At 44.4% G+C, this 17,539-nt stretch overlaps 1 protein-coding gene across 1 annotated transcript in view; it reads left to right on the top strand.

Moving 5' to 3' along the window:
• CHGB (chromogranin B) overlaps positions 1–17,539 on the top strand; it is a 64,542-nt gene that overhangs the window by 44,631 nt on the left and 2,372 nt on the right. The window contains exon 4 of the mRNA XM_088478075.1: positions 15,731–17,370. Coding sequence (XP_088334201.1) covers positions 15,731–17,370 — 1,640 coding nt within the window. The remainder of the gene's footprint in view (positions 1–15,730; positions 17,371–17,539) is intronic.

The raw sequence follows: 17,539 nt of genomic DNA on the forward strand, positions 1-17,539 counted from the left end.
CCAAGGACATCCAGCAAGTGCCAGGACCAGTGGCGGGCTGGGCCGGGGGGCAGGGTGCCATGTGCCCCCCGGGCCGCAGCGCCATGCGGGCCGCGGGCAGTCTGTGTCACTGTGACACAGACTGCACCGCGCGTGTAGCGCTGACCGGACGGAGTTCGGTCAGCGCTACACAGCACAAACACACAGCCGCCGGAGCCGGCAGCTGTGTGTTTGCTGTAATCAGCAGCCGCTGAGAGTCTGTCAGACTCTCATCGGCTGCTGCTGCTCCCACTGCGGGAGCCATCTTCCAGCTCCCACAGTGGGTAATGGGAGAGACGTCGTCATGACGACATCTCTCCCATAATGCAAAGCGGCCGGAGGAGCCGGTGGAAGCGTCGGGACCAGGAGTGGGAGTTTCAGGTGGTTTTTTTTATTTTTTATTAAGTCTCTCTCTACTGGGGGGGGGCTACTGGGGGCACTACCAGGGGGGGGATTACTATGGGGGCACTACCAGGGGGGATTACTACTGGGGGCACTACCAGGGGGGTGGATTACTACTGGGGGCACTATAAGGTGGGGGGACTACTACTACTGGGGAAACTACAAGGGGGGACTACTACTACTGGGGGCACTACAAGGGGGGGCTACTACTGGGGGCACTACAAGGGGAGGGGGCTACTACTAGGGGCACTGCATAGGGGGGAGGGGACTACTACTAGGGGCACTACATAGGGGGAGGGGACTACCACTGGGGGCACTGCATCGAGGGACCACTGCTGGGGGCTCTATATAAAGGGCAATGCTGGGGGTACTGCATAGGGGGGAGACTACAACTGGGGCCACTATTTAAGGGGCATTGCATAAGGGTTACCACTATTGGGGGCACTGCATGGGGGGTGGACTGCTACTGGGGGCACTGCATAGGGGGTACCACTATTGGGGGCACTATATAAGGGGCTTACTACTGGGGGACAAGGGGCACTGAACAGGGGGGACCACTACTGGGGGCACTATATAAGGGGCTTACTACTGGGGGCACAAGGGGCACTGCATAGGGGGGGATCACTACTGGGGGCATTACTGGAGGCCTGCATAAGGGTGTTCTCTCCTGTGGCACACGGGGGCACTGCATATGGGCACTACGATAGGGGGCTGCCCCTAATCTTTATTTTTACCTTACATTAATCCCATATGGACCCGCCTCCTCCCTGAAACACTTGAGAGGGGGCGGTGCCATAGCACACACGTTCTTCGGGCACCCTGGCTACATGCTACTCCTCTGCCAGGGCCGCCTGCATGCATTTGCCCCCCAGGCTAAAAGTTGCCAGCCAGCCCCTGGCCTGGACGTCTCCTAAAGTTGATTCAGCTGCGGGATCGGGGCACCACCAGTGCAGAGCTTGCTCAGGAATAGCAGCAGGCAGGTGTGAGTGCATCTTCACGCACAGTGAGGCGATGGCCTGGTGTCAAGAAGGGTAGTAAAATAGCCATTTCTCTCCAGGAAAAACATCAGGGAAAAACTGGTATTCTGAAAAAGGTACAGGGATTGTACTGCTGAGGACTGGGGTAAAGTTATTTTCTCTGATGATTCACCTTACAGATTGTTTGGGGCATGTGGAAAAACGCTCGTCTGGAGAAGGAAAGGTGAGTGCTACCATCAGTCCTGTGTCATGCCAACAGTAAAGCATCCTGAGACCATTCATGTGAGGGGTTGCTTCTCAGCCCAAGGGAGTGGGATAACTCACAATTTTGCCTAAGAACGTAGTCATGAATAAAGAATGGTACCAAAACATCTTCCAAGAGCAACTTTTCCCAACCATCCAAGAACAGTTTGGTGACGAACAATGCATTTTCCAGCATGATGGAGCACCTTGTCATAAGCCATAAGTGGCTCAGGGAACAAAACATCGCAATTTTGGGTCCATGGCCAGGAAACTCCCTAGACCTTAATCCCATTGAGAACTTGTGGTTAATCCTCAAGAGGCAGGGGGACAAACAAAAACCCACAAATTCTAACAAAACTCCAAGCACTGATTAGGCAAGAATGGACGGCCATCCGTCAGTATGCGGTCCAGAATTTGATTGACAGCGTGCCAGGGCGAATTGCAGAGATCCTGAAATAGAAGGGTCAACACTGCAAATATTGATTGTTTGCATAAACTTAATGTAATTGTCATTAAAAGCTTCTGACACTTATGAAATGCTTGTAATTTTACTTCAGTATACCATAGTAACATCTGCCAAAAAGGTCTAAAAACACTGAAGCAGCAAACTTTGTGAAAACCAATACTTGTGTCATTCTCTAAACTTTTGGTCATGGCTGTACAAATATTTTCCATCCTGCATGTTTTTTTATGCTATTTTATTGTGTCCTTTGATATATGTTAATTGGTAATGGTGTAACATTGTAATAAGCTATACCCTTTTTTATATACTATATTGCTATCTATTACGTAAATTTCTACTTTGTGAGCCTACTAGCCTAGTAAAGCCCTTGTGTTTACTGAGATGAACCTAGTACAGCCCTTGTGTTTACTGAGATGAACCTAGTACAGCCCTTGTGTTTACTGAGACAAGCCTAGTACAGCCCTTGTGTTTACTGAGACGAGCCTAGTACAGCCCTTGTGTTTACTGAGATGAGCCTAGTACAGCACTTGTGTTTACTGAGACGAGCCTAGTACAGCCCTTGTGTTTACTGAGATGAACCTAGTACAGCCCTTGTGTTTACTGAGATGAACCCAGTACAGCCCTTGTGTTTACTGAGATAAGCCTAGTACAGCCCTTGTGTTTACTGAGACGAACCTAGTACAGCCCTTGTGTTTACTGAGATGAACCTAGTACAGCACTTGTGTTTACTGAGATGAGCCTAGTACAGCCCTTGTGTTTACTGAGATGAGCCTAGTACAGCCCTTGTGTTTACTGAGATGAGCCTAGTACAGCACTTGTGTTTACTGAGATGAGCCTAGTACAGCACTTGTGTTTACTGAGATGAACCTAGTACAGCCCTTGTGTTTACTGAGATGAACCTAGTACAGCCCTTGTGTTTACTGAGATGAGCCTAGTACAGCCCTTGTGTTTACTGAGACGAGCCTAGTACAGCACTTGTGTGTGCTGTGATAATACACATGAGCAGACATTTAGCAGAATGCCATATGAATCATATGCCTGTAGATGTACATGTCTGACTCATAGGTCTTACTGCATTGACAGAATGGTTTATTAACTTCCCACAATTGTTTGCAACTGACTATACAGTAGTTTTCCTGTCTGTGGGTCATTGCTGTAAATAAGAAAGAAGAAAAATTCCTCTCTCTCTTTGTCTATCAACAATGATGAAACTTTTCTAAATGGGTCACATACGAATCATAATTAGGATGTTGAGAATTACTCTCTCTAAGTGTTGAATACAGTGAGTCAAGAAAGCTATACTTCAGTTTATAATATTATATTGAGACTTGTGTTGCAAAATATTTCCATTACATGTACGATATCAAAGGGCATATTTATCACAATCTGCATTTTTAATGCGGATGTGATAAATATATTTAAAATAAATTTGGAATGTGAAAATTAATGTTTTCACACAAATTTCCCATTCCTCTCTTGCCAAGAGGCGGGCCCCGATAAGAGCCCATCCTAGCGAAGGGGATGTAGTTATGCGGCCACCAGTCTCAATCCTGACAATGTAATCCTGGCAAGGGATTTAACATAGGCGTCGAAATACCGACGCCTATGTTAATCCCGACACCGGAACGCCGAGGACGCTGGACTGATTGTCCTCTCTGCCGGGTAAGTATACACTTAGCCCGGGGATGGGGGGGAGGTTAGGTTTTTTTTTACCCCTGGGGGGACTTAGGGTTAGGCACCCACCCCGGGGAAGGTTAGGGTTAGGATAGAGGAAGGGGGGGTTAGGCACTAGGGGGGAGATTAGGGTTAGGCACCCCTCTGGGAGGGTTTAGGGTGTGGGGAGCGGGGGTTAGGTTTAGGCGCCCATGGGGGAGGTTAGGGATAGGCACTAGGGGGGGAGGTTAGGGTTAGGCACCCATAAGGGAGGGTTAGGTACCCATGGGGAGGAGGTTAGGCACTAGGGGGAGAGGTTTGGGACTAGTGGGGGGAGGTTAGTGTTAGGCACCCCTAAGGGAGGGTTAGGGGGGGGGGAGGGGAGGGTTAGGGTATTTACCTCGAGGTGTCGGGATTTATACCCGCCAGGCTGCCACTGTCGGTATTTGATCCGGCGGCTAAACAGCCGCCGGCATTAGATACCGATTCCCTAGCGAAGAGCTGGGAGCAGTGTGATAGTATAACGCTATTTCCTGGTTCCTGTCCACGGTAGTGAGTGCACATGTGCGGCCACCAGCCGGTGCATGCGACATTGGGGGCCAGAAGAATATGTGATATAGTAGCCCAAAGGCTACTTACTAAAGGATAACGCCATCTGGAGATGGCGTGGTCCTATCGGGGCCAAGCTCTGGAATGTTTTGCATTTTGGCGCTTGGTAAGCCCACAGCACCTATGGGGATTGCACTTGCGGATGAAAATAGAGGGACCGCGGCAGATACCAGAGATATCTTCTGCGGTCCCTCTATAGTATATCTGGGAGATCCTTAATATATGCAGGTACCCCCCCCCCCCCTCCCCCAAAAAAAAAAATGTTTTCAGGAAATAAACCACAAATATTTAATGAAAAATTGGCCCCCTAAAAGTTCAAGAAAAACAATTATTTTCCTATTAAAGTGGACATATCAGTAAAACGACAAGTCTGTAAACTGTAAATTGTTGATTTCCCCAATAACAATAGCACAGTGCTGATCCTCACTATTCAAAGAGAACTTGTCGTCAGTGGTGTCATATAGATTTGAATAAAACCTTTGCTAATCTATGCAGTGTATATATATCAGGGAATAGGAAGGGCTATATATCTTCCCGGCTGTACTCAGGAGGGGGGGGGGGGTAAGTAGTAAAAACAAAAACTAATAGTGTGAAGGGCCACGTGGCCTCAGGGCGTGTAGTGGGGGCAGGCACAGCCGGCGGAAATCTGTGTGTGCAGCGTGCTGTGACCTCTGGGTGAGTGGTGGGCGGAGGCTAGGCCACCTCCAATCTGTGTAGCACTGCTGGTCACATGGCACACCATACGTGTATAAACAGCTCGAATGAAATAAAAATGTTGGCAGAAGTGAATTCAATGTGGGCAGAGCCACGGACAACGGCTAGTTACATTATAATTGTATTAGAATTACTTATGAATGTACTTATGAGTCATAGGCGTCTTTATAATGGGTGCAAGGTGTGCAGCGCACACGGGTCCCTGGGTCCAGGGGGGCGCACACCGCACACCCTGCACCCATAATTAATAAATACTTGCCTCTCCACAGATTCCGATGTGCCGGTCCTTTGCTCTGCAGAGCAGCAAAACAATCACTGGGAAAATGGCGGAGGCCATTTTCCCGGTGACCTGCGCATGCTCAGAAAAGATGTCCCTGGGAAAATAGGAGCGGGCGCCATTTTCCCAGAAACTCACGCATGTCAAGTAGATTCTGGCATGAAGCCAGAGTATACCACGCTCAGTGCGCTGACAGAGGAGGGAACCCAAATGGAGGCTGCACACGGCCCCCTCCTCTCTTAAAAAACGCCCCTGTTATGAGTCTGTATTCATTGGTGTAGTTCAGGAAGCTTAGACAAAGGCTGCTCGTGGTCAGGGGTATAAGTGGTGCCATACCCAGCAACCAATAGCAAGTGACAGAGCCCTGTGCCTGCGTGATTTTGTGTAAAGAGAACCTGGAGTTCAGATGATGGGCCTGATACAGAGGTGGGCGCAGACGCTGCTGCGCTTTTGGCGGTCATCCGTCTGTGACTTTACGCAAATGCATCTATAAAGCCCTCTCCCTGGTCTACTGCCATGCGTATGATGAACGTGTAAGGACTGAGACTCCCACTAGGGGCATCTGCAGATGCTGTATTACCGCCTTGTGCATCTTTAGACGCCGTCATCGTTTGTACCGTGGAAAGTTGCACCAGCCCTATGGCAGGTGCAGATTTGCCATCCGAATTTGGCCTCCAGAGTGAACGATTGAGTGTTTATGTGAGCAACCGCTTCAACGAGATGCCCGTGACACCCCCATAACACGCCCATCTCCGTGCATCTATTTAGCAACCGTCCAGGAATGCCCAGCACTTTTTCAAGACATTTCTGACACCATGTTCTGTGATCACAACAGCGCTTTTGTGCGTGCACTCTGCGTAACGCATGTGCCGTAGGAATTTTTTAAAACTGATTTTTCACACACCAATTTAAAGAAATCACTCAACTACGTAAATATCAGCATTGCGTGCGGTTTTGCATCAGGCCCAATGTCTTCAGTATTTGAGTTGGGTCTTCCGACTGATTTTTCTACAACTAAAGCAAAATGGCTGCTTGTACCATGTGATTAGGAGAGAAGTATATTTTGAACAGAAGCATAAAATGGCTTCAGAATTATTTTGTAGCTGAAGATTCTTCAACACCATGTAGTAGCTTCCTCTTATTTCATCCCCAGCATCTCCTGGCCTCTCCTATCTCTTCCCTGGCCCTTCCCCATGAAGCTATGGCCCTTTTTTGGGTGCATTATGTCCCTTTGAAAAATGAGGGGGGCGCCAATGCTCTTTCTGGCACGGGGCACCAAAAAGTCTAGTTACGGCTCTAGTTAATGGTAACATTTTATTGATTGGCATAGAAGCAGGGCCGGATTAACAATGGAGCGGATGGAGCTTCAGCTCCAGGCCTCCAGTGAAAATAGGCCCACTGTCCACAGAATCAGCTGGAGAAAGGAAAACCTTTTTTCCTTACTCAGCCTCTAAGCGGCCGTCCAAGGCACCATGCGTTTAAACCCCACCAGGCTGAAACATTCCCCCCCACCATCCCCCATCCTTTCTTGCCCGTCCGCCAGGGGCTCCAAGAATGCCGGGCATAATACAAATGGTGGTGCAGTGAAAGACTTCACAAGCCCTCCCTGCCCCGCATAGGATCTCAGCTCCTCTTCGGTGCCATGTGACGTCACGCTGCACAATGTCACCTATGTGCCGCGGCCGCCCCACTGCGCCTAAATGGACAGGCATGCCGTCAGGTTAACGTCTAAATCCCCTTCATGTAGAGGACCCTGACGTCATCAGCCAGTGTCCAGCGTCATTCCCTACCATCCAAGTGGGCATAGAGGGGGAATATAACCTTGTAGCGAGCCACCGAGCCCGAAGCGTGGCGAGCCCGTGAGGGGATAACTTTCTTCTGTAGGTGGCCTTAATGGGCATGGAACTGTACTTCCGCCCTCACTCACATCACTTCCAGGTCCCTAGCATGAAGGGGAAATAAGCTCTACCATGCAGTCAGCACAGAGTTAATGAGTAACTCAGCCCTGCCGGCTCCTCAGCCTAGACCATTACCTGTCCAACTGATGAGATCCAGCAGGGCATCAGGAACAAAGGCAGGTTCGCTGCAAACTGTCTAATGCTCCTGCTTTGTAATTTGTGACACAGTCACTCTATGACACCAAGTGCACCCCCTAGCCTGACTTGTAAATTACACACATACTGTAAATTATTGGTTTTCTTCACATAGAGTAGACCCTTATTCAGGGTATGATTTCAGTATCATCGTCCACATATTGTAATGTAATAAAATGAAGTGTGTGTACAGTACTAAAATATATATATTAGTATACAAATGCAGGATGGCACTCCCGTAAACTAATAAATGAAACAGACCACACTTTTGTGTGGTCTGTTTCATTTATTCATTTACTGGAGTGCCAGCCAGCATTTGTATACTACATACAGCCTTCACAGTGTTTGGCCTCAGGAGGGGCTCCCGGATTGATATTTTTAGCTACAGGAGTGCTGGGCATTCACACATTCGAAAAATATATATATAATATATATATATATATATATATATATATATATAATACCAAACTAGGCGGCACTCAGGAGTCTGCGATGAAGTAAGTAATAAAAGTCCTTTATTCAGCCGACGTTTCGGGAGCTACCCCGTCATCAGGGACAAGATACAAACAAGAGGGACAAACATATACATATACCATCACCAATCAGCATGTAAACCAACTCACCTGCAGAACGTCAGGAGACGCCGTCCTCCGGAGTGCGCTGAAAATCTGCGTCGCATCCGTGTGACATCACCGCCCAGTGACCGCAGTGTAAGCGGTCACGTGTCAATAACATAAGGTTGCTTAGCAACCCTACGTACACGATAAGTAATAAAAAAACGTACATTAAAAGACACCAATTAAAAATCAACAATAGCAAACACTTATCATGTACTTAACATGGCAGAAAAGAGTGAATCCATGGGCATTATATGATATTCAAACAACATCCCATACGGATTATGACTTCATGTAATGATAATATCATACAGACAAAAAATAGACCCAAAAATGCAAAGAGTGAACAAAACTATATACACATCCTAGGCTTTCAATGTATAGAGGAGCACAGAAAAAGAAACCAACAAATAAGATTCCAAATATATTAGAAGACAAGCAGCATATCATAGATCATAGGGATATAGAGTGACTTGGATACAAACCAGTATTTATAAAAAACACTGCAATCCAAGTGTTTAATTTAAACCCTTGGGAAATATCGTGTTTAATAAATGTATCCATTTACTTTCTACTTGTAATAAGTTTTACCCCTGTTCCCTCCACGTCTCAGGGGCGGGACATGGTCAATCAATATCGCTTTTACTGTACCTACCCCATGTTTAGCTGCTACCTAATGCCTGGCAACAGGTTGGTCCGAATGACCAGTTTCAATAGCCTGTCTAATAGCACTGCAGTGAAGAGCCATCCGCTCTTTAAATTTCCTCTCCGTCTTCCCCACGTAACAAAGGCCACACGGGCAAGACAGCATATATATAACAAATGTGGATGTACACGTTAATGCATGTTTAATTTTGTAACGTTTCCCAGAATGAGGATGGGAGAATGAATCCCCTACTAACAAAGATCTACATGTTACACACCCTAGACATCTGTAACAACCTATCCGATGGCTCAAAAAGTGAGTGGGTTTACTGACAGACATACCAGTAATATCAAGTTTAATTATTCTATCGCCAATATTGCGACTTCTAGTATAACATGGCATGATTTGTGTGCCCATCAATGCCGGTAGTTCTTGATCAGTATTAATAATAGGCCACCATCGTTTAGCTTTTTTAGCTATGGCACTACTATTAGTAGTATATCTATTTACCCAAGGGAATCTTTTATACTCTTTGTTAATCTCAGTGGTTTTATTAGAGTTCATTACCTGTGCCCTAGTCATGTTGGACACTCTCATTTTAATCTTCTCTAATTCATAACGGACATATCCACGTTGGACAAATTTTTCCAACATATCATTGAGAGCAGATTCCAATTTAGTGTCATCAGAAGTAATGCGTTTAACCCTTAGAAATTGTGAGAAGGGTAAACCTTTACGTAATGGTAAAGGGTGAAAGCTATCATGCTGTAGTAGGGTATTCCTATCAGTATTTTTGACGTATAATGCAGTAGTCAAACTTGTTCCAGACAACCGTATGTCTACATCTAAAAATTGGACATTACTCCTATTGATGTTATAGGTGAATTTCACCACACTGTCAGATAAATTGTGTTCATCAAATAATTTTTTAAGCTGTAGCTCAGTCCCAGACCATATTAATAACAGGTCATCTATATAGCGTAAATACGATGTCATAGATGCATGTAGAATTCCCTCATCATAAAACAACTGTTGTTCAACATGATACATAAAGGCGTTGGCGTACGATGGGGCCACATTGGACCCCATCGCACACCCCGCCAGTTGCAGATAATATCTACCACTGTAAAGGAAATAATTCCTCGTTAATGTCAACCATAGTAATTTAAGAAAAAACTCCACTGGTGGACCAGTGTAGAGTGGATTATCAGTAATTAAGCTGCGTACCGCTTCTATACGCTGTGCATGCGATATGCAGGTATAGAGGCTGGTCACGTCTGCGCTGCATAGAACCGTCTGTTCTGACAGGGAATGCAGTGTATTCAATGATTCAATAACCTGCAGTAGAGAAGACGTGTCCTTTAAATAAGATGGTATACATTGCACACAAGGATTAAGTAATGAATCCAGAAAGATAGAAATAGGCTGGTATAAAGATCCCCTCGCCGATATTATCGGACGTCCCGGGAGATTATTGATGTCTTTGTGCACCTTGGGCAATGTATAGAATAAAGGTGTGATAGGGTATGCTGTCATCAGTGCCCTGGCGAGATCCGATGTAATGATGTCATCCTTAACCGCTTCAGAAATAATGATATAAAGTTCTATTTTATATTTAGCAGTGGGATCTTCACTAAGTAATGCATAAGTAACTCCATCATTTAACTGACGTCGACATTCAGTGTCATAGGCCTGAAGATCCTGAATGACAATTGATCCTCCCTTGTCCGCTGCGCGTATGATTATATCCTTACGATTAGAGAGTTGATTTAACGCATCCGATTCATCCTTTGTAAGGTTATTCCGTATTTTATGGAAAGGTTTGTTATGATTTCCCTCCTCCTCCAAAAGCCGAATTTAAGCTTTAATAGAGGTGTTTTGCGTAAGCGGATCAAATTTGGACCCAGATTGTATTTTACGCAATTGTGACGGAATCCCACTAGAGTCTCTGGTAGTTATAGGCACTGCGCCAAAGTGTTCCTTTAGTCTCAGTGATCTACTGAATCTATAGTTATCTATTTTCCACTGAAAAGAATCCGGGAAATTAGTCGGCACAAAAGAAAGGCCTTTGGATAACACTTTCAGCTCCAAATCCGTCAATGGTTGTGATGATAAATTAAAAACCGCATTATTTACTTGCGAGGCGGTTTCTTGTTTGTGTTGACGCGTGTTTTGCCTCGACCTCCTCGTGGGGCGACGGTAGGGCTGTATGTTGTCGTACGTGTTTTTAATCCTAAAGGGAGGACTCCAGTAGAAGATGTCGTTGGTAAGGACTCATTATCACTTGCAGAAGTGCTGGTATAAGCAGTATCACGAATAAAATTACGTGAACGTCCATACCTTTGTTGGGAGGAATAGGTATTATATGTAGTATTACTACCCAACCAAGGGTACACCCTTCTCTGTTCATAGTCCAATATGACTTTTTGTTGTTTCATTTTTTTGAAACTCACTAAGGCCCTCATTCAGAGCCGTTCGCTATTTGCGTTTGTTCGTTCAAAAACAAGGGGTGGCTATGCAAATGATCCGTTCGCACATTGCAGTCTGTTCACACCTCTAAGTCTGAACGAGCGAGCGAAACATACGCTCGTTTATTTGATAAAAACGCCCCCTGGCGTCATGTCCGCTATTTATTAGATTAATCGAGTACATCGAACAGGATATGAACTGCTCGCTATTCTTGTGGTTGGTTTTTTCAACCGCTATTTTGCGAGCAGTTCTGAGTTAAAAAAAACCAAGTGACGTGGTCATTGACGCTGCTGTATTAATTATGCACACCCATAAAACGCCCGTTTTGACCTTTTGGCACGCCTGCGTTCGGATCTCCACTCCCCGTTTTCAAGCACCTTCCCCTGTTACCACCCACATACGCCTCATTCTGTCACTCAAAATAGCAGGCACTCGCTATATTGCGTACAAATGATTTTCGGCCGCACTGACTGGTTCACGCATGCGTACTAAAAACCGTACGCATGCGCAGATGTGCGAACATCGCTCGGAACGAGCGTACTGCCGCTAGCGAGTGGCTCTGAATGAGGGCCTAAGTCCCTTCTATATTGGTCCATCTGTTTTTGTAATTTTTCAGCCCAGTTGTTATTGGTATCATGTGATAGTATGGGTTTATACTTAAGCTTTTGGAGGAGGAGGGAAATCATAACAAACCTTTCCATAAAATACGGAATAACCTTACAAAGGTTGAATCGGATGCGTTAAATCAACTCTCTAATCGTAAGGATATAATCATACGCGCAGCGGACAAGGGAGGATCAATTGTCATTCAGGATCTTCAGGCCTATGACACTGAATGTCGACGTCAGTTAAATGATGGAGTTACTTATGCATTGCTTAGTGAAGATCCCACTGCTAAATATAAAATAGAACTTGATATCATTATTTCTGAAGCGGTTAAGGATGACATCATTACATCGGATCTCGCCAGGGCACTGATGACAGCATACCCTATCACACCTTTATTCTATACATTGCCCAAGGTGCACAAAGACATCAATAATCGGCGAGGGGATCTTTATACCAGCCTATTTCTATCTTTCTGGATTCATTACTTAATCCTTGTGTGCAATGTATACCATCTTATTTAAAGGACACGTCTTCTCTACTGCAGGTTATTGAATCATTGAATACACTGCATTCCCTGTCAGAACAGACGGTTCTATGCAGCGCAGACGTGACCAGCCTCTATACCTGCATACCGCATGCACAGCGTATAGAAGCGGTACGCAGGTTAATTACTGATAATCCACTCTACACTGGTCCACCAGTGGAGTTTTTTCTTAAATTACTATGGTTGACATTAACGAGGAATTATTTCCTTTACAATGGTAGATATTATCTGCAACTGGCGGGGTGTGCGATGGGGTCCAATGTGGCCCCATCGTACGCCAACGCCTTTATGTATCATGTTGAACAACAGTTGTTTTATGATGAGGGAATTCTACACGCATCTATGACATCGTATTTACGCTATATAGATGACCTGTTATTAATATGGTCTGGGACTGAGCTACAGCTTAAAAAATTATTTGATGAACACAATTTATCTGACAGTGTGGTGAAATTCACCTATAACATCAATAGGAGTAATGTCCAATTTTTAGATGTAGACATACGGTTGTCTGGAACAAGTTTGACTACTGCATTATACGTCAAAAATACTGATAGGAATACCCTACTACAGCATGATAGCTTTCACCCTTTACCATTACGTAAAGGTTTACCCTTCTCACAATTTCTAAGGGTTAAACGCATTACTTCTGATGACACTAAATTGGAATCTGCTCTCAATGATATGTTGGAAAAATTTGTCCAACGTGGATATGTCCGTTATGAATTAGAGAAGATTAAAATGAGAGTGTCCAACATGACTAGGGCACAGGTAATGAACTCTAATAAAACCACTGAGATTAACAAAGAGTATAAAAGATTCCCTTGGGTAAATAGATATACTACTAATAGTAGGGCCATAGCTAAAAAAGCTAAACGATGGTGGCCTATTATTAATACTGATCAAGAACTACCGGCATTGATGGGCACACAAATCATGCCATGTTATACTAGAAGTCGCAGTATTGGCGATAGAATAATTAAACTTGATATTACGGATATGTCTGTCAGTAAACCCACTCACTTTTTGAGCCATCGGATAGGTTGTTACAGATGTCTAGGGTGTGTAACATGTAGATCTTTGTTAGTAGGGGATTCATTCTCCCATCCTCATTCTGGGAAACGTTACAAAATTAAACATGCATTAACGTGTACATCCACATTTGTTATATATATGCTGTCTTGCCCGTGTGGCCTTTGTTACGTGGGGAAGACGGAGAGGAAATTTAAAGAGCGGATGGCTCTTCACCGCAGTGCTATTAGACAGGCTATTGAAACTGGTCATTCGGACCAACCTGTTGCCAGGCATTGGGTAGCAGCTAAACATGGGGTAGGTACAGTAAAAGCAATATTGATTGACCATGTCCCGCCCCTGAGACGTGGAGGGAACAGGGGTAAAATCTTATTACAAGTAGAAAGTAAATGGATACATTTATTAAACACGATATCTCCCAAGGGTTTAAATGAAACACTTGGATTGCAGTGTTTTTTATAAATACTGGTTTGTATCCAAGTCACTCTATATCCCTATGATCTATGATATGCTGCTTGTCTTCTAATATATTTGGAATCTTATTTGTTGGTTTCTTTTTCTGTGCTCCTCTATACATTGAAAGCCTAGGATGTGTATATAGATAGTTTTGTTCACTCTTTGCATTTTTGGGTCTATTTTTTGTCTGTATGATATTACCATTACATGAAGTCATAATCCGTATGGGATGTTGTTTGAATATCATATAATGCCCATGGATTCACTCTTTTCTGCCATGTTAAGTACATGATAAGTGTTTGCTATTGTTGATTTTTAATTGGTGTCTTTTAATGTACGTTTTTTTATTACTTATCGTGTACGTAGGGTTGCTAAGCAACCTTATGTTATTGACACGTGACCGCTTACACTGCGGTCGCTGGGCGGTGACGTCACACGGATGCGACGCAGATTTTCAGCGCGCTCCGGAGGACGGCGTCTCCTGGCGTTCTGCAGGTGAGTTGGTTTACATGCTGATTGGTGATGGTATATGTATATGTTTGTCCCTCTTGTTTGTATCTTGTCCCTGATGATGGGGTAGCTCCCGAAACGTCGGCTGAATAAAGGACTTTTATTACTTACTTCATCGCAGACTCCTGAGTGCCGCCTAGTTTGGTATTATGTGTATGGGTTTCTACCCCAGAATGGCACCGGAGCATTCGTTTACGCTACAGGAGTGCCGGGTATAGCTGCACCTATATATATATATATATATATAGATATATATGGGGGGGGGTTTATTTTACAGCACCAAAGTCTATTTGAGGAGGTTTGACGGGCAAAAGTATTATTTAGCATATGGTGCAAGTGGGGAGCTCTGTTATTAATAACATTGTATAGCAATTATAATTAGGAGTAGATGTATTTGTGCAACTAAAAATCATATAATCTAAATGTAGTTGTCACTTATCTGTGCGCTAAAACATTTTGGGCCTGACTCAGAGATGTACGTACACCATCAGGTTTACGTACAGTACATCTCCGATAATTGTGGGTCTGCGCATGAACAGGACCGGTTTTGCGCATGTGCAGAACGGGTCATGCGTGACCATATGCAGTGCCCCCGAATGACAGGCTGTGGCCTTTTGGGGGCTGTGGAGCACTGCGCCCTCATATTGAGGAAGTTCTGGGACCAGGGTATGCATCTTCTCAGTCTGGCCCCCACCCCATCCCTTCCCCGCACTGACTGTGTCTCTGTCTCGTTCCACCCCTCTCTCTGCTGCTCTGTCTGCTTCCCCCACCACCAATCTGTCCTGTCCTGTACCACCATCTCCGTTCTCCCCCTACCCACTCCGTCCAGCCTCTTTACTTAAGCCATTTCCAACACCCCGGCTGTTCATCCTCTATGCCTATGTCAATCTCATCTCCCTAGCCATTGGAGGGGGCAGCACGCTTCCCAGCTTCCACTACCCATGCATGTTTGAGACAGGACAGACCTATATGTGTGTGTCACTGTGTGTGTATCCTCTCAGTATAGCTATTAGTAATGTAAGGTCTCTCTTCTTTTATAAAGAGAGCTTTTACAGTTTACATTTACATTTCATTAAGTGGCAATTATTTTTTTGGGCCATATTAGGCTCACGTTACCAGGGATGTTTCCCTTTGTTCATTTGTAGACTCTCACATCACATTACAGATAAAAACAAAGAAGTTTCTGAAGGTAGGTGGTGGTCACGCCCCCTGCGGCAGCACACAATAAGCCCTTTATAAATTTCAGCTCCAGGCCCATGTGGACCTTAATCTAGAACTGCATAGAAGAGCATAGTGCATAGAGCTTAGTGATAACCATATTGATGCTTAAAAAACATGTTATATACACTAGGTGAGGAATACATAATTCATTCATAACTTTTAAACCATCTCTTGCAGGCAGCAGACACGGCATTGACCAAACAGAAGATGAACAGAAGCAGTATGTCGCAAGAAATATTAAGGATTCTTCCAGTGCAGGAAAACACCATTATGAAAGCAGTGAAGAAATCAAACATCCAGATTTACCAAGAGAGGAAAGTGAGAAACGGCATAATGTAGACCCTGAGAACAGTGAGGAGAACGAAGAGGAAAGAGTAAAGAAACTAATTAATGGAAAAGAGGAAAGCACTGGCCATTCTAAAGAAAGGAACTTTGTGGATGATGATGAAGATGGTGATGAGGAAATAGAAGATCGCAAAGACCATAATGAGAAAGAAGAGATTATAAAAAAAGACAAATACCATCATGATGATTCACAAGAGGTTAAACATGATGTTTTTGACAAAAAAGTTCACGAAGCAACTAAGAGTGTTGAAGATCTCTCGAAGGAAACTGCTGAAGACCCAATGAATTTAGAGGAGATCAAGAGACATTTTGGAAGCAAAACCTCAAAAGAAGGACTCTTCCACCCAGACAAACACAATCTAGCTCATTCCCATGAAGTAGCCGAAGATTCCACTGAAAGGGTAGAAGAAGAAAAACGAAGTTATAAGCCAAGCCATGATGACTTTGGAGAAAGACTCCATGGCTATGAGGAAAAGAGAAGTCATCAAGAACAAGGAAACCATATTGCATCCGGTAGGGGGCAGAAAACACACTATGACCAAGACTCTTTGGAGAATAGCCTGAAGAAGAATAAGTATGACAAGAGAACATATAGCGAGAAAGAGAGTTCAGAAGAGTCGAGAGAAAAGAGACATCACCAGCGAGATAGCGAAGAGGAGCGAGAGCACCATGAAAGCAGCGAGGAAAACAGTGAGAAAGAGCTGAAGGGGCATAACTATGAAGAAAAGAGATATCTCGAGGAAAGAAAGAGGTGGCCAAGCCAACAAAATGCAAGACTGAATTATGAAGAGAGCAATGAAGAGAGTAAAGAGAGTGAGGAAGATATTAACAAGTTCCGTGAACGTGACAGGCTAGAAAAAGAGAAATTCTTCAGAAAATTAAGGCATCACTTACAGGACAGTGAAGAGGATGAAGCATATAGGAGAAAACCGGAGGACCAAAGACATTATATAGGTGAAGAAATGGTGGACGAGATGAAAAGGTACTATCCTGAATTTTCTCATGAGAAAGATCTGAGACATTACAATGAAGAAAATGCAGAAGAACATAATAGCTTAGACAATGAAAAGGACAAACGACACCATTCCGAGGAAGAAGTAAGGTTATTCAATAAATATGGACTCTCCGATGACCCACTGAGGTGGAAGAGCCGATATTTTGAGAACGAGAACAGCAAAGAAGAAAGGAAGAGGAGCTTGCAAACCACCAAAATTTTTCCAGACTATGGCGATTATGACTTATGGGAGAAAAGGCAGGACATGAACCATGAATATGGTGAGAAGAGGAGACCACTTAAACTCCACAAGTTTGAAGAAAAAAGACAGCACAGCAGAATGGATGAGCTGGCTCAGCTTCTCAATTACAAGAAAAAGTCTGTTGAGTTCCCCGATTTCTACGACTCAGACGAGATAAAAAAGCGTCATTATAATGAGCGGGAGAGGCTCAGCCAGAGGCCTTTAACAGAAGAAGAGGTAAATGTGAAGTTATTTCAAGGCTTTGTATCCTCTAGTCAAGAGTAATGCAAAAAATATAAAATAAAAAAAACATCTCTCTCTGCTGAAGGGATATCAGAAGACTGAAATTGTGTGTGACCCAAATAGAAGCCAGTTATGAGCAGAGTAAAGTGACTCATCCTATGTC

The sequence above is a fragment of the Taudactylus pleione genome, unplaced genomic scaffold (genome assembly GCF_031769625.1).
Source record: "Taudactylus pleione unplaced genomic scaffold, aTauple2 ptg000206l, whole genome shotgun sequence".
Lineage (NCBI taxonomy): Eukaryota > Metazoa > Chordata > Amphibia > Anura > Myobatrachidae > Taudactylus > Taudactylus pleione.